General features: G+C 41.3%; 1 protein-coding gene across 3 annotated transcripts in view; it reads right to left on the reverse strand.

Moving 5' to 3' along the window:
• PARP9 (poly(ADP-ribose) polymerase family member 9) overlaps nt 1-22,657 on the reverse strand; it is a 677,909-nt gene that overhangs the window by 268,101 nt on the left and 387,151 nt on the right. For all 3 annotated transcript variants that reach the window (XM_053698038.1, XM_053698037.1, XM_053698036.1), the window contains one exon: nt 18,311-18,410. In XM_053698038.1, the coding sequence (XP_053554013.1) occupies nt 18,311-18,410 (100 nt within the window). The remainder of the gene's footprint in view (nt 1-18,310; nt 18,411-22,657) is intronic.

Below are 22,657 nucleotides of genomic sequence, written 5' to 3' on the forward strand. Positions count from 1 at the left end.
CCATTGTGGAAGGTAAAGACTTATATTCATGTGATACTAGACAAAGTTTTTTCACCAAGGGATGTATTAATTGTTCTAGTTCCTATGTCGTGTACCTCATTGAGTGCCTTAAACATGCTAAACAATATGTGGGCATGACTAGCAGAGACGTCCGGACTCGTGTCCGGGAACATCTGAGCTACATCAAATATGAAAAACCATGCTCTGCGCTTTCAAGGCACTTCATAGAGGTACATGGCAAGGACACCAAATCATTCAAATGGCGGGGTATTGAAACAATACGTTTACCCTCCAGGGGAGGTAATGAAGATAAGTTATTGGCAAGACAGGAGGTGTATTGGATCATGAGACTTCACACTCAGATCCCTTATGGCTTTAATTCTGAGTTTGACATTGTGGGGCCTAGTTATCAAGCCGTCAACCTCAAATACGCTGGAATTCCGCAGCGTATTTGTGGCGAGGCTGATTCGCTTTAGTTATCAAAGGCTTCAGACCGGCAAAAGTAGAATTTTGTGACGTAAGCTTCGATCCGCCGGACTCCGTCCGACACAGATCGATTCTTACGTCACTCCAGATGTTCCGCACACAAGTGCGGCACATTCTCACTACTTTTGCTAGTTATCAAAAAACTAGCAGGTACGCTCGGCACTTTTACGGCCCAGCGTACCTGGTTTTCAAACCGCCAGCCTGGAGGCGGCGGATCCCATAGGAATCAATGGGAGTCTGACCATAGCGAAAGTACAAGTTCGCTGCTGACAGACATCCCATTGATTTCTATGGGAGCTGTCTACACCTAACACCCTAACACGTACCCCGAGTCTAAACACCACTAATCTGCCCCCCTACACCGCCGCAACTAAATAAATGTATTACCCCCTAAACCGCCGCTCCCGGAGCCCACCGCAAGCTACTCTATCCCTATTAACCCCTAAACCGCCGCTCCCGGAGCCCACCGCAACTATAATAAATGTCTTAACCCCTAAACCGCCGCTCCCGGAGCCCACCGCCACCTACATTATACCTATTAACCCCTATCCTGCCCCCCCTATACCGCCGCCCTCTGTAATAAAGTTATTAACCCCTATCCTGCCGATCCCGCACCTCGCCGCAAATAAATAAATAGTTTAACCCCTAAACCGCCGTTCCCGGAACCCGCCGCAACCTATCTTAAATTTATTAACCCCTATCCTGCCCCCCCTACACCGTCGCCACCTATAATAAATTTAATAACCCCTATCCTGCCCCCCACTACACCGCCGCCACTGTAATAAATTTATTAACCCCTAAACCTAAGTCTAACACTAACCCTAACACCCCCCTAACTTAAATATTAATTAAATACATCTAAATCATATTTATATTATTTACTAAGTTAATCCTATTTAAAACTAAATACTTACCTATAAAATAAACTCTAATATAGCTACAATATAAAAAATAATTATATTGTAGCTATCTTAGGATTTATTTTTATTTTACAGGTACCTTTCAATTTATTTTAACTAGGTACAATAGCTATTAAATAGTTATTAACTATTTAATAGCTTACCTAGCTAAAATAAAGAGAAATTTACCTGTAAAAGTAAATCCTAACCTAAGTTACAATTACACCTAACACTACACTATACTTTAATAAATTATTCCTATTTAAAACTAAATACTTACCTGTAAAATAAACCCTAAGATAGCTACAATATAATTCATAATTACATTGTAGCTATTTTAGGATTTATATTTATTTTACAGGTAACTTTGTATTTATTTTAGCTAGTTAGAATAGTTATTAAATAGTTATTAACTATTTAATAACTACCTAGCTAAAAGAAATACAAAATTACCTGTAAAATAAATCCTAACCTAAGTTACAATTAAACCTAACACTACACTATCATTAAATAAATTAAGGGGGGCGGAGCTAGCCGGGCACCTAAGCGGTCGCATTCTATGGGAGCTCTGCTCAAAATAATATCTTTAATCTACAAGTAACCTGCTCAGTACTGCTCTAGACTGTATGAAACTATAGTTGATGACCTATGGATCCATACTCAGAGGTTCAGTAAGAAGGAGAGAACCTGAGGCGACAAATCGGAGCATCTTTCCACCAACCGCAGTTTACACATAATACATATGTGGAGCGGCCATATTGTAGGCCACGTGGACTTCAGAATAAGTGTAATCTAAGATACACAAGTGATCCCCGTCTGCTAGGATCCTGTGAGAAACAATGTTACCCTCATACAGCCCCTCGGATCTTACAGGGCCAACACCTAAGCTAGAGAGCACTTTTGAATGCAGTGCTAATGCACCGGACGCCACAGAGCTCTGGGAGTATGACCCGCCACTCTCATCGGATCGTACCTATCAAGATCTTAGGCAATATTTTCAAGTGCTTATGGATGCTCTGCGGGCGGAGGTTAACGAGCCGGCAGCGGATTCCCCTGTATCGCCTAATATCTATTGCGGCTCTTATACCAGTTCCTCTGAAGCTCAGGCGGTGCTTTGTGACATGAGAGATATCCCTGATCGGGGAATTACTGACACTACTCCAGGTCCAGAGAAAGCTACTAATTTGGGTATAGATCTACCACAGTTTCTGGTAGATATGGCCTGGGATTCGAGCGCGCCGTCCCTTACAGGCGGGAAAATAGATGATCGCCCAGATTGCATTTCTGCAGCTCCCTACTTTGTCATGGAAGACACAAACTCCACGCCATCTGAGAGCAACGTAATGGAAGTCACACAGCTTTCACCAATAACAAGACGGAGCAGCCCTATGATTAGTAAGCTTTATCTACAGGTAACACAAGTTCATGTAGACGTCCCACTGAGCTACTATGCATCTACTACTCACAAGGGTGACTTCTACCTTATCACACTGAAGTCCACTCGGCACAGGGGACTCTGTCAGACGCCTATTCTACGCTCCCAGCTTTATTGGTATCTACTTAGTGCAGTGTTGCTCCATATGAGACTATGGGAATCAGCTACGTTTCCATCCCTGATTCTCCAAAAGGCAGGAATAGATTATAGAAGGGGAGTAGGATAGAAGCCATGGAATTTGACAAGGAGTGCTGTACTGTTGTGAGTAATCACCTCCACAAGTATTTAGCTTGCTTCCCATAGATTACTAACAGGATCTCCTTTGGAAAAGAGACAACTAAGCAGTGTCATCTGGCTCCCCATTTATAAGTTGGACTTTACACTACAATCAGTCTGGTATAATTTATGTACATCATTTTAAGAATTTAGTTTAGGTTATGTGTATATATATATGATAACATGCATATTTTGTTAGCCCATATGCTCTTTTAAACACAGAGGTCTGTGTACTCTATATTCTTCATTTTCAATATTATTATTATTATGGTCTCATATAGCACGGGTATTTTTCTATGTATTATAGATGTTTCATGTCCTGTTTCAAATTTGTCTGTTTATTATATGCTTAGTTAGACACTTGTTATTAAATACTCGATAATGTAACTGACCTATATTAACTGACCATATCCTCAGACATTGGAACATTCTTTATAATGTTTACTATCTGGAAAACTGCACCTGGGTACTTTGGGGATTAGCTAGCCATTCTATTCCCATCATTAGGACACTAGTATCTCATAACTTAGTAAATGTGACAAGTGATAATAACTCCTAACTTTCAGAGAGATGATATTCTAAATAATGGCTTAATAGTCTGATTTCTGACATATCATATTCTCTTTGTTTTCTTTTTCCAAATGGGAAGACCTTTGTCTCAGGCCTCTAATATATTATTTTACATAATCAACCCCAGCTATAGCTTTTTATGGTTAGCTATCAGAACTCACAGGGGGGCTATATTTTTGTCCCTCAGGAAAACAGATAGATTAACCTGATTTATACATATATAGCCTATGCAAATTTGTCTACTAAGTGGAGGTTCAATTGACACTGTTCATATACTATACTGCCTTATAGTTCGCTTAGTTTACACTGTTATAACTTTTTGTGTCTATAGAAATGCCCCCCCCTGTTAGTATCCTCTTTGGCAATTTCCCTTTCATCCACATGCCCTAGTTTTCATATGTTAGAGATGTTATCCAGGAGTATTCTCAAAAGCCCTGAGATCCCATTCCATTTCATTTCACATCGCCCTGTAGTTTATATTTTTAAGACAAATTATCTAGCTCCGCCCCCCCTCCCCTTCCCTTCTACCCTCTCCCCCCCATTATGAGCGGCTCTTGTCCGCTGCATCCCTCATCCCCCTATATACGCAGGCCTACGGGAGGCCTGATAAATGCCAGCTCCCTTCCTCTCACTTTTTTTTTCAGTATATAGAATACCTCTTATTTGAGAGTAGGGACCGCTAGTTACCTGTATTATAAAACTGAGACTTCATTTTTATATGCCCCAGTCACACATGTTTTGATTTCACTGTGTGCATTCTGTATTTAAGGTTATAAAGTCGGTGCTATAACTTACGTCAAATGTTATCTCTCTGTTTTCAACTTAGACATCTTCCATATCATTGACTCTAAATATTGAAACTCTATTGTCTAGATAATTTCTTAACAAATCCTATATTAGCACTCCAATGTCTTAATTCTTATGTACCTTTCATATGTGATCTGTATCAGTTATTTTTCTTTTTGTATTTATCTTGTGCTGGGACACACTCCCTTTTCTGTTATTTCTATCTATTGTCTCAATAAAAAATTATTTAAAAAAAAATAAATTAATTAATTAAACTACCTACAAATAACTACAATTAAATACAATTACATAAACTAAAGTACAAAAAATAAAAAAAAGCTAAGTTACAAAAAAAAAAAAAGTTACAAACATTTAAAAAGATATTACAACAATTTTAAGCTACTTACACCTAATCTAAGCCCCCTAATACAATAACAAACCCCCCCAAAATAAAAAAATGCCCTACCCTATTCTACATTAAAAAAGTTCAAAGCTCTTTTACCTTACCAGCCCTTAAAAGGGCCTTTTGTGGGGGCATGCCCCAAAGTTCAGCTCTTTTGTCTGTAAAAGAAAAATACAATCCCCCCCCCCAACATTTAAACCCACCACCCACATACCCCTAATCTAACCCAAACCCCCCTTAAAATAACCTAACACTAATCCCCTGAAGATCATCCTACCTTTAGTTGTCTTCACTCAGCCGAGCCACCGATGGAACTGAAGAGGACATCCGACCGGCAGAAGTTATCCTCCAAGGGGCGCTGAAGAAATCTTCCATCCGATGAAGTGATCCTCCAAGCGGCGCTGAAGAAATCTTCCATCCGGGCGAGGTCATCTTCCAAGAGGCGCTGAAGAAGTCTTCTATCCGGGCGAGGTCATCGTCGAAGCCGGGTCTTGAATCTTCATCCCGCCGACGCGGAACATCCTCCTTTCCCGACGAACTACCGACGAATGAAGGCTCCTTTAAGGGACGTCATCCAAGATGGCGTCCCTTCAATTCCGATTGGCTGATAGGATTCTATCAGCCAATCGGAATTAAGGTAGGAAAAATCTGATTGGCTGATGGAATCAGCCAATCAGATTCAAGTTCAATCCGATTGGCTGATCCAATCAGCCAATCAGATTGAGCTCGCATTCTATTGGCTGATCGGAACAGCCAATAGAATGCGAGCTCAATCTGATTGGCTGATTGGATCAAACTTGAATCTGATTGGCTGATTCCATCAGCCAATCAGATTTTTCCTACCTTAATTCCGATTGGCTGATAGAATCCTATCAGCCAATCGGAATTGAAGGGACGCCATCTTGGATGACGTCCCTTAAAGGAGCCTTCATTCGTCGGTAGTTCGTCGGGAAAGGAGGATGTTCCGCGTCGGCGGGATGAAGATTCAAGACCCGGCTTCGACGATGACCTCGCCCGGATAGAAGACTTCTTCAGCGCCTCTTGGAAGATGACCTCGCCCGGATGGAAGATTTCTTCAGCGCCGCTTGGAGGATCACTTCATCGGATGGAAGATTTCTTCAGCGCCCCTTGGAGGATAACTTCTGCCGGTCGGATGTCCTCTTCAGTTCCATCGGTGGCTCGGCTGAGTGAAGACAACTAAAGGTAGGATGATCTTCAGGGGATTAGTGTTAGGTTATTTTAAGGGGGGTTTGGGTTAGATTAGGGGTATGTGGGTGGTGGGTTTTAATGTTGGGGGGGGGGTTGTATTTTTCTTTTACAGGCAAAAGAGCTGAACTTTGGGGCATGCCCCCACAAAAGGCCCTTTTAAGGGCTGGTAAGGTAAAAGAGCTTTGAACTTTTTTAATATAGAATAGGGTAGGGCATTTTTTTATTTTGGGGGGGGGTTTGTTATTTTATTAGGGGGCTTAGATTAGGTGTAAGTAGCTTAAAATTGTTGTAATATGTTTTTAAATGTTTGTAACTTTTTTTTATTTTTTGTAACTTAGCTTTTTTTATTTTTTGTACTTTAGTTAGTTTATGTAGTTGTATTTAATTGTAGTTATTTGTAGGTAGTTTAATTAATTAATTTAATGATAGTGTAGTGTTAGGTTTAATTGCTACTTAGGTTAGGATTTATTTTACAGCTAATTTTGTATTTCTTTTAGCTAGGTAGTTATTAAATAGTTAATAACTATTTAATAACTATTCTAACTAGCTAAAATAAATACAAAGTTACCTGTAAAATAAATATAAATCCTAAAATAGCTATAATGTAATTATGAATTATATTTAAGCTATCTTAGGGTTTATTTTACAGGTAAGTATTTAGTTTTAAATAGGAATAATTTATTAAAGTATAGTGTAGTGTTAGGTGTAATTGTAACTTAGGTTAGGATTTATTTTACAGGTAAATTTCTCTTTATTTTAGCTAGGTAAGCTATTAAATAGTTAATAACTATTTAATAGCTATTGTACCTAGTTAAAATAAATTGAAAGGTACCTGTAAAATAAAAATAAATCCTAAGATAGATACAATATAATTATTATTTATATTGTAGCTATATTAGAGTTTATTTTATAGGTAAGTATTTAGTTTTAAATAGGATTAACATAGTAAATAATATAAATATGATTTAGATGTATTTAATTAATATTTAAGTTAGGGGGGTGTTAGGGTTAGTGTTAGACTTAGGTTTAGGGGTTAATAAATTTATTACAGTGGCGGCGGTGTAGTGGGGGGCAGGATAGGGGTTATTAAATTTATTATAGGTGGCGACGGTGTAGGGGGGGCAGGATAGGGGTTAATAAATTTATTATAGGTGGCGACGGTGTAGGGGGGCAGGATAGGGGTTAATAAATTTATTACAGAGGGCGGCGGTATAGGGGGGGCAGGATAGGGGTTAATAGGTATAATGTAGGTGACAGCGGCGTCCGGGAGCGGCGGTTTAGGGGTTAATACATTTATAAGACTTGCGGCGGGGTCTAGGAGCGGCGGTTTAGGGGTTAATACATTTATAAGACTTGCGGCGGGGTCTAGGAGCGGCGGTTTAGGGGTTACTACATTTTTAATAGTTGCGGCAGGGTCTAGGAGCGGCGGTTTAGGGGTTAGTATCTTTATTTAGTTGCGGGGGGCTCCGGGGGCGCCGGTATAGGGGGTAGAACAGTGCTGTTTACTGTGAGTGCTCAGTGACAGGCTAGCAAGAAAGCTGTCAAACAGCCGAAGAGCAGCGAGATCGGATGAGTGATAACTCTCACAGTCCGCTGCTCATCGCCCCGCGGCTTTTTGACAGCTTTTTTTGATAACTTAGGCGTATTTTTTTCAGGTCCGCAGCGGCGAAGGTAGGCGAGCTTAGGCGGGCGTATTGGGCCGGCGAAGTCAGAAAAGTTGACGGCTTGATAACTATCCCCCTATAAATCATTAGAAATGAATGTTTCATGGTCCGATACACTCCCTGGCTGCTCATTGATCTAACAGTAGGTTATATGGTTTAGTCAGTGAATTCAGTGCCTCATTAGCCTAGAACCCCACATTAGATACATGAATAGATTAAACCTCTTGGCTTTGGATGAATTGCATTTAGTCGATTTCTGTATGTGTGCATATATGTGGACAGAGATGTACCCATGCCTGATGGCGTTTTGTTGTTATTTTTCCATATCCTGTTTTCCATAATATGTTTGTGATTCACATATACATGAATTTAACGACTTATGCTTATCTAAATCTTGGATTTTAATTCTATTCTAATCTAATTTGACTCTATATTAATTTATCCTCTTAGAATTAGAAGAAAGCATCATGTGGACTTTGAAATTTGTATTGACTCATTGTGAGACACATAAAGCATAGCTGATTTTTCTCAGTATTAGTCTTTTTAGCCTTGAGTTTCTGCATTTACATTGCCATACATGTTGTACTCTGGTTACTCATAATGTCAAATGTTTCACAAGTTGTGGTTTTTATGCTATTAAGCTTTCAGTTCTATTATACTTTTATGTCTACTTAAGCTTACATTCTGTGTATCAAGTATTCATCCCTCTTGTATATACATGTACATATGGCTATTCTATATTACTATTTTTTGTATTATCCAACTCACGTTAATGATTCACTATGTACATTCTGATAACCAACTGGTTAATAGGGGTGTGTTTAGCACTAACCAATTACCAGCAAGTATTGATCCTTTTTAAATGGCACACACCGGTGCTTGTTTAGGTTTATGAGTACGGCCCTTGCCGAAACGCGTAAAACCAATTTGTTTTTTTGTGCTACCCATGTTGAATTTTTAATGTTCTTCTAATAAAGCTGCTATTTTTACTTATCGGATGATTGGGACAATCTTCTTCTTTTCTGAAAAATAGGTTGTCTCTGTTAACCATGGAAAAGATGTATAGAAAATGAATGTTTTTAATCTGTATGGATCTCGAATAAAAGTGGTTTTATTCCAAACAAGAACCAAGGTGTACTCGCAATTTCTTTCCAAGTTTATAAAATCCTTCGTAGCCTGAAGATAGAATTTCAAGGCTCGAGCCACATCCAAGTTATGAAGTAACCGTTCCTTTTCGAAGAAGAAGGTTTAGGACACAAGGAAGGAACCACAATCTCCTGATTAATTTTGCGATCAGACACAACCTTAGGGAACAATCCCAGTCCAGTGCGAAGGACAGCCTTATCTGCATGAAAAACCAGATGGGGGGGCTCACATTGCAAGGCTGGTAATTCAGACACTCTGCGTGCCGAAGCAATGGCCAGTAGAAAAAGGACCTTCCAAGACAGAGTCTTAATGTCAAGAGAATGCATAGGCTCAAACAGAGGCCCCTGTAAAACCTTCAAAACCAAATTTAAACTCCAAGGAGGAGCAGAATGTCTAAACGCAGGCCTGATTCTGGACAGAGCCTGAACAAAAGACTGAATATCAGGGAACTCAGCGAGCTTCGTGTGTAACAGCACCGATACAGACGAAATCTGTCCTCTTAAGGAACTTGTGGCAAGTCCCTTCTCCAGACCATCCTGGAGGAAGGAAAGAATTCTGGATACCTTGATCTTATGCCAGGAATATCCACGAGTTTCACACCAGAGTAAGTAGGTCCTTCATACATTATGATAGATGCGACGGGTAACCGGCTTTCTGGCCTGAATGAGAGTATCAATCACCCTCTCAGAAAAACCTCTTCTGGCTAAGACTAAGCGTTTAATCTTGATGCAGTCAGCCTCAGAGACTCTAGATTCTGATGCACAAAGGGGCCCTGTACCAGCAGATCCCTGCGACAGGGCAACTTCCATGGAGGGGAGGATGACATCCCCACTAGATCAGCAAACCACATTCTCCGAGGCCAAGACGGAGCAATCAGAATAGTTGACACTTGCTCCCGTTTGATGCGTGCCACCACATGAGGTAGTGGTAACGGTGGAAACATGTATACTAGGTTGAATCCCCAAGGATGTTAGGGCATATATAAGTTCTGCCTGGGGATCCCTGGACCGCGACCCGTATCTGGGTAGCTTGCAGTTGAGTCTGGACCCATGAGATCTATCTCCGGAGTCCCCCAACGGTTGCAAATCTCCGCAAACACTTCAGGGTGAAGAGACCATTCCCCCGGATGAAATGATTCTATGCTGAGAAAGTTCGCTTCCCAATTGTCCACACCTGGGATGTGGATCGCTGAAAGCAAGCATTCGTGAGTCTCTGCCCACTCCAGGATCCGAGATACTTCCCTCATGGCTAGGGAGCTTCTCGTTATCACCGGTGGTTGATTTAATCCACCGAGGTAATGTTGTCCGACTGGAATCTGATGAACTTGGACGAAGCCAGGAGGGGCCAAGCCTCCAGAGCGTTGAAGATTGCCTGAAGTTACAGGATATTGATCGGGAGAAGAGACTCCTTCCGATTCCACCTGCCCTGTGCCTTCCTGGCACCCCAAACCGCTCCCCAACCTGAGAGACTCACATCCGTAGTCACAATCTCCCAAGATGTTCTGAGGAAGGATGCTGTTCTGGACGGAGCCACCAAGAGAGAGACTCCCTCGACCCGTTGTCCAGATAGATCAGTTGGGATAGGTCCGAATGATCGCCGTTCCACTGCCTCGGCATGCATCTGGCGAAAGGAATGTCATCTATAGTGGATCCCATGAGCCCAATCACCTCCATGCATCGGGCCACTGATGGCCTTGAGGAGGATTGAAGGGTAAGACAGCTGGAGACAATCTTGCAACGTCTCTTGTCTGTTAGGAACATCTTCATGGAGTTTATTATTGTGCCCAGGAACTCCACTCTGGTACTGGGAAGCAGAGAACTCTTTCCTGTGTTTACCTTCCATCCATGAGATTGCAAAAGGAGGAGAAGAACTCTTGAATGGTCCTCTGCCAACTGGTAGGACGGAGCCTGAACCAGAATGTCATCCAGATAAGGAGCCATTGCTATCCCTCTGGATCTCGCCACCACAAGCAGAGCTCCCAGAACCTTCGTGAAGTTTCTTGGAGCAGTAGCCAGCCTGAAGGGAAGAGCTACAAACTGGAAGTGCTGAACCCGGAAAAGAAAAACCTTAAGAATCTGAAGTGATCCTTGTGGATTGACACATGAAGGTAAGCATCCTTCAAGTCTATCGTAGTCATAAACTGACCCTCTTGAACTAGGGGCAGTGTAGACCTTATCTTTTCCATTTTGAACGATGAAGCCAGCAGAAACTTGTTTAAGCACTTTAGGTCTAGAAATCGGGCGATACGTGCCTTCTTCTTTGGAACCACAAAATGGTTTGAATAGTACCCTAGACCCCTTTCTGCTAGAGGTACCGGTACATATAATCCTAGAGAGGAGAGATCCCTCACGCACTCTAGAAAAGCATTCCTCTTTACTGGATTTGATGAGAGATTCAAAAAGAGGAATATGTCCCTGGGAGGATGGGTTTTGAAACCTATCCTGTAACCCTGGGCAACAAATTCCAGAACCAAAGGATCCTGTATGTCGCTCAACCAAGCCTCCGCGAAATGAGAGAGTCTGCCCCCTACGAGATACAGTGACGGATCGGGGGCCGCCCCTTCATGCTGATTTTGTCTTGCGGCTTTTTGCTCTGCTTGGCCTTACTGCAAGACTGAGAGGGGTTCCAAGATCCCTTGGACTGCTCGGGCTTTGCGGCAGGTTGCTGTCGTTAGGACTTGTCCGAACAAAAGGGAGGAAAATTAGGACCCTTAGGTTTATTCTTCTTATCCTGCGGCAGAAAGGCACCCTTGCCTCCCGTGACTGTGGATATGATCGAGTCCAAGCCTGGACCGAAAAGAATCTTTCCCTTAAATAGAAGGGAAAGTAATCTAGATTTGGACGTCATGTCAGCAGACCATGACTTCAACCACAGGGCCCTCCGGGCCAGAACAGAAAGTCCTGATGTCTTGGCATTCAAGCGAATAATCTGCATATTAGCATCACAAATAAACAAATTAGCAACCCTAAGGGCCTTAATTCTTTCATGAATTTCATTGAGGGGAGTCTCCACCTCGATCATCTCTGACAGAAAGTCGCAGCAATAGGTAGCAGCCACCGCAGGTTGAAAAACAAACCCCGAGTGCTGAAACATTTTTCTTAACAGGGTCTCTAATTTCTTATACATTGGTTCCTTAAACAACGAACTATCCTCAAGCGGGAAAGTGGTGCGTTTAGCGAGCGTGGAGATGGCTCCATCCACCTTAGGGACAGACCCCCATAATTCTAGCTAAGCATCTGGGACCGGGAACATTTTTTTAAACGAAGAAGAGGATAAAGACGATCCAAGTCTCTCCCATTCATTCTTGATAATATTCGCCATCTTTACGGGAACCGGGAAAAGTCTGAGGCACTACCCTGTCCTCATAAACTTTATCCAGCTTAGGATTCGGAACCTCTAGAGCTTAGGTTTCGGAACCTCTAGATTTGCAGCAAAAACACAATAAAACACAATCATGTATACATCCCCCCCGTTCAATAATCACCTTCCGGAGATATTAACCATTGATTCTATACAGATAAAGGAGCCACACTGTAACACTGTCTTCTTGCATTATCTTTATAGATATAAAAAAATGAAACGATCTTACCAGAATCAACGACATGGAACAAGAACCAGGCCTCTCAAGTTTGACAGCGTGTAGCATCTCTCTTGACATGGACTTGAGTGAAGAAAGCAGGCAGTGAAACTCGTCAACACTGATTGCTTAATGAGCTGTTAATACGAGTCTAGATGGTTTCGCAGAAAGACTCTCCTTGCATCTCCAGACCCTAACATTCATCAATGCTCTCACTGAGAGGCTGACAAGACTACTTAAAACTCCAGTCCTATTACGAAGAGTACTACCCTCCATAAGAGACTACTCCGAAATCTTTTGACACTTCTCTGCCATCCTCCTATGACGAAAGGCAAAGAATAACTGGGGGATGAGGGGGGTGGAGGAGGTATTTAAGCCTTTGGCTGGGGTGTCTTTGTCTCCTCCTGGTGGCCAGGTTCTGTATATACCACAAGTAATGAATGAAGCTGTGGACTCTCCTCATATTAGATGGAAAGACATTTCAGTCTATTGGGTGCTTCCAACTTTGTGGCAACAGTTTGGGATGGCCCTTCCCTATTCCAGCATGACCGTGCACAAAGCAAGGTCTGTGGAGACATGGTTTGAGTTTGGGGTGGGGGAACTCAAGTGGACTGCACAGAGTACTGACTTCAAACCCACTGAACACCTTTAGGATAAATGGGAATGCCAAATGCGAACCAGACTTTGTCATCCAGCATCAGTGGCTGACCTTACAAATGCTCTTTTGACTGAATGAGCACAAATTCCTACAGACACACTCCAAAATCTTATGGAAAGCCTTCACAAAAGAGTGGTGGCTGATGTAGCTGCAAATGGGCGGTGGACACACCCATATTAATGCCCATGGGTTTGGAATGGGATGTCCAACAAGTTCATATAGGTGTGATGGTCAGGTGTCGACATACTTTTGGGCATATAGTTCAAATATATAAGAAAACCTAACAATTTGGCCATATAGTTAATGTATATAAACTATTCTAACAGTGGTGTACTGCACTACAATAAATTGGTCAGCTGACTGTGTGCATCAAGTAGGCAGGGATGTACATGACCAGAACATACAGTTCACAATGCACATGCAGGATTTTCACAGAAAAAAAAAATAGAAAACATTTCAAGTAACGGGGTTGATAAGTGCCTAAGTGAAATAAATTAACTTTTTGATGTGAAAATCTGTGTGCACTTTGTATGTATTGGTTTTAAATGTATAGTATTTGTAGATGTGAGTATTGTTTGCTTACGCCTAAAATACAGCTGATATTGAAACGGTATCTTAAAATGTATAGACAGATTACCTTTATATAATGGAGTATTGTGAAATGTTTGTTCCTACAACTACAGAGGAGTTGTAAAAAGCAGAAAGACGATCTTCTGGTAACATTTTATACAGTGAAACCAGATGATTCAGTATCTATAGCTATTAAATAATTGTTTGCTGGAGTTGTAATTGAGGTTACAGCTGGATCATGAGTTTAAAGTTAACTGGCCAATATGTTCTAATCTAGTAAAACAGATAATACAAAATAATGGCTACATTACAATATAACGGCTAGATTTAGAGTTCTGCGGCCAAAGGGGTGCGTTAGCTACGCGTGCTTTTTTCCCCCCGCACCTTTTAAATACCGCTGGTATTTAGAGTTCACAGAACGGCTGCGTTAGGCTCCAAAAAGGGAGCGTAGAGCATATTTAACGCCACTGCAACTCTCGATACCAGCGGTGCTTACGGACGCGGCCAGCTTAAAAAACGTGCTTGTGCACGATTCCCCCATAGAAAACAATGGGGCAGTTTTAGCTGAAAAAAAACCTAACACCTGCAAAAAAGCAGCGTTCAGCTCCTAACGCAGCCCCATTGTTTTCTATGGGGAAACACTTCCTACGGCTGCACCTAACACTCTAACATGAACCCCGAGTCTAAACACCCCTAACCTTACACTTATTAACCCCTAATCTGCCGTCCCCGCTATCGCTGACCCCTGCATATTATTATTAACCCCTAATCTGCCGCTCCGTACACCGCCGCCAGCTACGTTATCCCTATGTACCCCTAACATCGCCGACCACTATGTTATATTTATTAACCCCTAATCTGCCGCCCCCGCTATCGCTAACACCTGCATATTATTATTAACCCCTAATCTGCCGCTCCGTACACCGCCGCAACATACATTATAGTTATGTACCCCTAATCTGCTGCCCCTAACACCGCCGACCCCTATATTATATTTATTAACCCCTAATCTGCCCCCCACAACGTCGCCTCCACCTACCTACAATAAATAACCCCTAATCTGCCGATCGGAGCTCACCGCTACTATAATAAATGTATTAACCCCTAAAGCTAAGTCTAACCCTAACACTAACACCCCCCTAAGTTAAATATAATTTAAATCTAACGAAATAAATTAACTCTTATTAAATAAATTATTCCTATTTAAAGCTAAATACTTACATGTAAAATAAACCCTAATATAGCTACAATATAAATTATAATTATATTGTAGCTATTTTAGGATTAATATTTATTTTACAGGCAACTTTGTATTTATTTTAACCAGGTACAATAGCTATTAAATAGTTAATAACTATTTAATAGCTAAAATAGTTAAAATAATTACAAAATTACCTGTAAAATAAATCCTAACCTAAGTTACAATTAAACCTAACACTACACTATCAATAAATAAATTAAATACAATACCTACAATTATCTACAATTAAACCTAACACAATAAATAAATTAAATTAAATACCTACAAATAAATAGAATTAAACCCAACACTACACTATCAATAAATAAATTAAATAAAATACCTACAAATAAATACAATTAAACCTAACACTACACTATCAATAAATAAATTAAATAAAATACCTACAAATAAATACAATGAAATAAACTAACTAAAGTACAAAAAATAAAAAAAGCTAAGTTACAAAAAATAAAAAAATATTTACAAACATTAGAAAAATATTACAACAATTTTAAACTAATTACACCTACTCTAAGCCCCCTAATAAAATAACAAAGACCCCCAAAATAAAAAAATGCCCTACCCTATTCTAAATTAAAAAAGTTCAAAGCTCTTTTACCTTACCCCTAATCTAACCCAAACCCCCCTTAAATAAACCTAACACTAAGCCCCTGAAGATCTTCCTACCTTATCTTCACCTCGCCGGGTATCACACCGATCCGTCCTGGCTCCGATGTCTTGATCCAAGCCCAAGCGGGGGGCTGAAGATGTCCATGATCCGGCTGAAGTCTTCATCCAAGCGGGAGCTGAAAAGGTCCATGATCCGGCTGAAGTCTTCTATCAACGGCATCTTCAATCTTCTTTCTTCCGGAGCCATCATCTTCCAGCCAACGCGGATCCAACCTCTTCTACCGACGCCTACTCGCCGAATGACGGTTCCTTTAAATGACGTCATCCAAGATGGTGTCCGTCGAATTCCGATTGGCTGATAGGATTCTATCAGCCAATTGGAATTAAGGTAGGAAAATTCTGATTGGCTGATGGAATCAGCCAATCAGAATCAAGTTCAATCCGATTGGCTGATCCGATCAGCCAATCAGATTGAGCTCGCATTCTATTGGCTGTTCCGATCAGCCAATAGAATGCAAGCTCAATCTGATTGGCTGATTGGATCAGCCAATCGGATTGAACTTGATTCTGATTGGCTGATTCCATGGACGTCGGAAGAAGAAGATTGATCCGTGCTGGAGGTCTTCAAGATGGAGCCGTTCCTCATCAGATGAAGATAGAAGATGCCGCTTGGATCAAGATGGTTGCCGGTCCGGATCTCCTCTTCTTCCCGGATAGAATGAAGACTTTGGAGCCTCTTCTGGACCTCTTCAGCCGCCGCTTGATAGAAGATTTCAGCCGGATTATGGATCGCCAGCCCCCGCTTGGGCTTGGATGAAGATTTCGGAGCCTGGAGCGATCGGTGAACCTGGCATGGTGAAGATAAGGTAGGAAGATCTTCATGGGCTTAGTGTTAGGTTTATTTAAGGGGGGTTTGGGTTAGATTAGGGGTATGTGGGTGGTGGGTTGCAATGTTGGGGGGGGTATTGTATGTTTTTTTTTAACGGGCAAAAGAGCTGAATTATTTGGGGCATGCCCCGCAAATGGCCCTTTTCAGGGCTGGTAAGGTAAAAGAGCTTTGAACTTTTTTAATTTAGAATAGGGTAGGGCATTTTTTTATTTTGGGGGTCTTCGTTATTTTATTAGGGGGCTTAGAGTAGGTGTAATTAGTTTAAAATTGTTGTAATATTTTTCTAATGTTTGTAAATATTTTTTTATTTTTTGTAACTTAGTTCTTTTTTATTTTTTGTACTTTAGTTAGTTTATTTAATTGTAGTTATTTGTAGGTATTGTATTTAATTAATTTATTGATAGTGTAGTGTTAGGTTTAATTGTAGGTATTTTATTTAATTAATTTATTGATAGTGTAGTGTTAGGTTTAATTGTAACTTAGGTTAGGATTTATTTTACAGGTAATTTTGTAATTATTTTAACTATTTTAGCTATTGTACCTGGTTAAAATAATTACAAAGTTGCCTGTAAAATAAATATTAATCCTAAAATAGCTACAATATAATTTTAATTTATATTGTAGCTATATTAGTATTTATTTTACAGGTAAGTATTTAGCTTTAAATAGGAATAATTTATTTAATAAGAGTTAATTTATTTCGTTAGATAAAAATTATATTTAATTTAGGGGGGTGTTAGGGTTAGGATTAGCTTTAGGGGTTAAAAAATTTATTATAGTAGCGGTGAGCTCCGGTCGGCAGATTAGGGGTTAATGCTTGAAGTTAGGTGTCGGCGATGTTAGGGAGGGCAGATTAGGGGTTAATACTATTTATTATAGGGTTATTGAGGCGGGAGTGAGGCGGATTAGGGTTTAATAACTTTATTATAGTAGCGGTGCGGTCCGCTCGGCAGATTAGGGGTTAATAAGTGTAGGTAGGTGGCGGCGACGTTGGGGGGGCAGATTAGGGGTTAATAAATATAATATAGGTGTCGGCGGTATTAGGGGCAGCAGATTAGGGGTACATAGGGATAACTTAGCTGGCGGCGGTGTGCGGAGCGGCAGATTAGGAGTTAAAAAATTTAATAGAGTGGCGGCGATGTGGGGGGACCTCGGTTTAGGGGTACATAGGTAGTTTATGGGTGTTAGTGTACTTTAGAGCACAGTAGTTAAGAGCTTTATAAACCGGCGTTAGCCCAGAAAGCTCTTAACTCCTGTTTTTTTTCTGTGGCTAGAGTTTTGTCGTTAGATTTCTAACGCTCACTTCAGCCACGACTCTAAATACCAGCGTTAGAAAGATCCCATTGAAAAGATAGGATACGCAATTGACGTAAGGGGATCTGCGGTATGAAAAAGTCACGGCTGTAAAGTGAGCGTTAGACCCTTTCCTGACTGACTCCAAATACCAGAGGGCGGTAAAAACCAGCGTTAGGAGCCTCTAACGCTGGTTTTGACGGCTACCGCAAAAACTCTAAATCTAGCCGTAAGTTAAAATCAAACATAAAAATAGTTGGCAATTATACAAACAATGATTACAGAGTGAACATCACCAAACCTTTCCTGGCAGGAATAGCCAGTCCCAGTATATCATCCATGTCAAGGTAAATTCAGCACCAAATTCAATTTAAAAATATCTTTATTCACGGACATAGATAAAGAGATGTGACCATGTGAGTGAATAAAGATATTATTAAACTGAATTTGCGTCTGGATTTACCTTTGTTTGGACCAAAAAAAAGTTGGATTTCAACAATCTTTAAGTGTTATAAAAATATTTGTAACATTGCAATTTGTGTTAATATATTTTAAATATAGTAATTAAATAAGTACCTTCATGTGGTGAGGGTGACATTTGGGTGTGATCAGTCGTGTTCATCTCTTTAGGTTTGTGCAGAAGCATTTCAGCAGATTTAAAAGAATTCTCAAAAGCCTTTACAGAGTAAATGGGAAAATTTAAAATAATTAATATAATATATATTACTATAATATATAGTGGATATAAGTAAAGCATAGATGCAAATATAAAAAAATATTTTAATGTGTTTTAATTTAAGTCAGTACCATATAACTCCAATATTTACTTTATGCAGATATCAATCTATCTAAAAGCTGAAGTCCTGACTGACTCATCAACGCCCAGCTCAAACCGTTTAACCTAGGAACGTGAAATTTGGAAGGTACATTGTTTTTATGACGTAGGCACCCACTAAAAGGACAGGAAACCCCAAAATTTTCTTTTGTGATTTAGATAGAACATACAATTTTAAACAACTTTCCAATTAACTTCTATCAAATATGCTTCATTCTTTTGTAATCCTTTACTGAAGGAGCAGCATTGCTCTACTGGCAGCTAGGTAAACCCATCTAGTTAGCCAATCAGAAGAAGCAAATGTGTGCAGGCACCAATCAGAGCAGCTAGCTCCCACTAGTGTGTGATATGTGCGTATTCATTTTCAACAAAGTATACCAAGAGAACGAAGCACATTTAAAAATAGAAGTGAATTTAAAAGTGTCTTTAAATTGCATGCTCTATCTGAATCATGCAAGTTTAATTTTGACTTTCCTGTCCCTTAAGGAAGGATGTTTGTAAATGATGTCTATCTCAAAAAATCAAAATTGGTATTTAGATTCTTATTTAAAAATAAAAACGTGTTTTACCATCTCCCGAAAATCCACTTAAGGGGGGTCAAAAGGGGGGGGGGGTGACTAATGAGGATACCTATAGCTCAAAAACCAAAGATGTTACAAACGTGAAAAACATAACTTATGATTACCAGATAAATTCCTTTCCTTCTGGATAGGGAAAGTCCATGGCTTCATTCCTTAATGTTGGGAATTCAACACCTGGCCACCAGGAGGAGGCAAAGAAAACCCAGCCAAAGGCTTAAATACCCCTCCCACTTCCTCATAACCCCAGTCATTCTGACGAGGGAATAAGGAAAATAGAAGAAATGTCAGAGTATAAATGGTGCAAAAAGAAAAATAAATAATAATAGTGAGCCGCCCCAAAAAAGAGACACACGGCGGGGGACCTGGACTCTCCCTATCCGGAAGGAAAGGAATTTATCTGGTAAGTATAAATTATGTTTTCCTTCCTAAGATAGGGAGAGTCCACAGCGTCATTCCTTACTATTGGGAAAACTATACCCAAGATCCAGAGGACAGTGAATGAATAACGGGAGGGAACCAAAAAAAGGAGGCAAAACCTATTCTGAGGGCATCCCAGCCTGCAAAACTTTTCTTCCGAAAGCTGCTTCAGCCAAGGCAAACACATCAAACTTGTAAAATTTAGAAAAAGTATGTAAGGAAGACCAGGTCGCTGCCTTACAAATCTTATCCATAGAGGCCTCGTTCTTAAAGGCCCAAGAGTAAGCTGTTATCCTCTCAGGAGGCTGATGTCCTGCTGTCTTATAAGCTAGGCAGATGACACTCCTCAAAAAAAGATAGAGAAGTCATAGGGGCATATGTATCAAGCTCCGAAAGGAGCTTGATGCCCCGTGTTTCTGGTGAGCCTGTAGGCTCGCCAGAAACAGCAGTTATGAAGCAGCGGTCACAAAGACCGCTGCTCCATAACCTGTCCGCCTGCTCTGAGCAGGCGGACAGACATCGCCGCAATTCAACCCGATCGAGTACGATCGGGTTCATTGACACCCCCTGCTGGTGGCCCATTGGCCGCGAGTCTGCAGGGGGCGGCGTTTCACCAGCAGCTCTTGTGTATTCAGCGATGTCTGTCGGATCAGGTCCGACAGACATTGATAACTAGAGGCCATAGTGGCTTTTTGCCCCTTACGCTTCCCAGAATAGACAATAAATAAAGAGGAAGATTGTCTAAACTCCTTGATAGCCTGAAGATAAAACTCAAGGCCTGAACCACATCCAAATTATGAAGCAACCGTTCTTTCGATGAAGAAGGATTAGGACACAAGGAAAAAACAATTTCTTGATTGATGTTGCGATCTGATACTACCTTAGGAAGAAAACCTAGTTTAGTATGCAAAACTGCCTTATCTGCATGAAAAACAAGATAAGGGGGCTCACATTGCAAAGCAGAGATTTCAGAGACTCTGTGCGCAGAGGCAATGGCCAACAAAAAGAGAACCTTCTAAGATAACAATTTAATGTCAACAGAATGCATAGGCTCAAACGGAGCCTGTTGCAAAACACAAAGATCTAGATTTAAGCTCCAAGGAGGAACCCCAGATCTAAACACAGGTCTGATCCTAATCAGAGCCTTAACAAAGGATTGCACATCTGGAAGCTCAGCCAGTCTCTTGTGCAATAGAACTGAAAGGGCCGAAATCTGTCCCCTCAGGGAACTAGCCGACAGACCCTTCTCCAGTCCATCCTGGAGAGAAGACAATATCCTGTCAACCTTAACCTTGTGCCAGGAAAACCCACGCTCTTCACACCAATACAAGTAGGTTCTCCACACTTTATGGTAGATACGCCGCTTAACTGGTTTACAAGCTTGTATAAGAGTATCAATAACACTCTCAGAAAAACCTCTCTTGGCTAAGAATAAGCGTTCAATCTCCACACAGTCAGCCTCAGAGAATCTAGATTTTGATGAACAAAAGGACCTTGTGACAGCAGATCCCTGCGACAAGGTAACCTCCACTGAGGAGATGAGGACATCCCCACCAGATCCGCAAACCACGTCCTCTGCGGCCACGACGGAGCAATCAGGATCAGTCCTGCTTGATGTGGGCCACCATTCGAGGAAGAAGCGGTAATGGAGGAAAAATATAGATGAGATTGAACCTCCAAGGCACTGCCAGTGCATCCACTAGCTCCGCTTGAGGATCCCTCGACCTCAACTCGTACCTGGGTAACTTGGTATTGAGACGGGAGGCCATGAGATCTATCTCTGGCGTCCCCCATTAGTTGCATATTTCTGCAAACACCTCGGGATGGAGAGATGATTTCCCCTTGATGAAAGGATTGCCTGCTTAGAAATTCCGCTTCCCAGTTGTCCACACCCGGAATGTGGATCGCTGACAGCGAGCAGCTGAGGGCCTCCGCCCATTCCAGAATCCGAGATACTTCCTTCATCACTAGGGAGCTTCTCGTTCCCCCCTGATGGTTGATGAAAGGCAACCAAGGTTTTGTTGTCTGATTGGAATCTTATAAACTGGGACGAACCCAGAAGGGGCCAAGCCTTCAAGGCATTGAAGATTGCCTGTAGTTACAATATATTGATCGGAAGGGAGGACTCTTCCTGAGTCCATAGCCCCTGTGCCTTCTTGGCACCCCAAACAGCTCCCCATCCGGATAGGCTTGCGTCCGTAGCCACAATCTCCCAGGATGGTCTTAAGAAGCATGTCTCTCGGGACAGATGATCTGGACAGAGCCACCAAGAGAGCGATTCTCGACTGGCTGTCTTATACGATCTGTTGGGACAGATCTGAATGATCGCCGTTCCACTGCCTCAGTATACATAGTTGTAGAGGCCTGGCAAAAGGAATGATGTCCATGCAGCACACTATGAGACCAATCACTTCCATACACTGAGCCACAGAGGGACTCAAGGAGCTCCAGAGGGCAAGACAAGACGAAGTTAGCTTGCAACGTCTCTGGTCTGTTAGAAATATCTGCATGTAAAATGTAGTCTATGATAGTACCCAGAAATTCCACTCTGGTACTTGGGATAAGAGAACTCTTTTCTAAGTTTATCTTCCAACCATATGATCGAAGAAGACTGAGAAGAGACTCCAAATGTACCTCCGCAAGACGAAAAGATGGTGTCTGCACCAGAATATCATCTAAGTATGGGGCTACTGCAATACCTTGGGTTCTGGCAACAGCTAGAAGAGCCCCCAGGACCTTCATAAAGATACTTGGAGCAGTAGCTAGACCCAACGGAAGTGCAATGAACTGGAAGTGCTGATCCAGAAATGCAAACCTCAGGAACTGAAAGTGTTCCCTGTGTAATGGAACATGAATGTTTGCATCCTTCAGGACTATACTGGTCATTAACTGTCCTTCTTGCACTAGACGAAGTATGGACCGTACCGTCTCCATCTTGAAAGAAGGGGTGCTGAGAAACTTGTTCAATCACTTGAAGGTCCAGAATCGGGTGGAAAATTCCCTCCTTCTTTGGGATCACGAAAAGGTTTGAATAGAACCCCAAACCTCTTTCTTCAATCGGTACGGGGACAATAACTCCTAGAGAGAATA

The sequence above is a fragment of the Bombina bombina genome, chromosome 1 (assembly GCF_027579735.1).
Source record: "Bombina bombina isolate aBomBom1 chromosome 1, aBomBom1.pri, whole genome shotgun sequence".
NCBI classification, from domain to species: domain Eukaryota; kingdom Metazoa; phylum Chordata; class Amphibia; order Anura; family Bombinatoridae; genus Bombina; species Bombina bombina.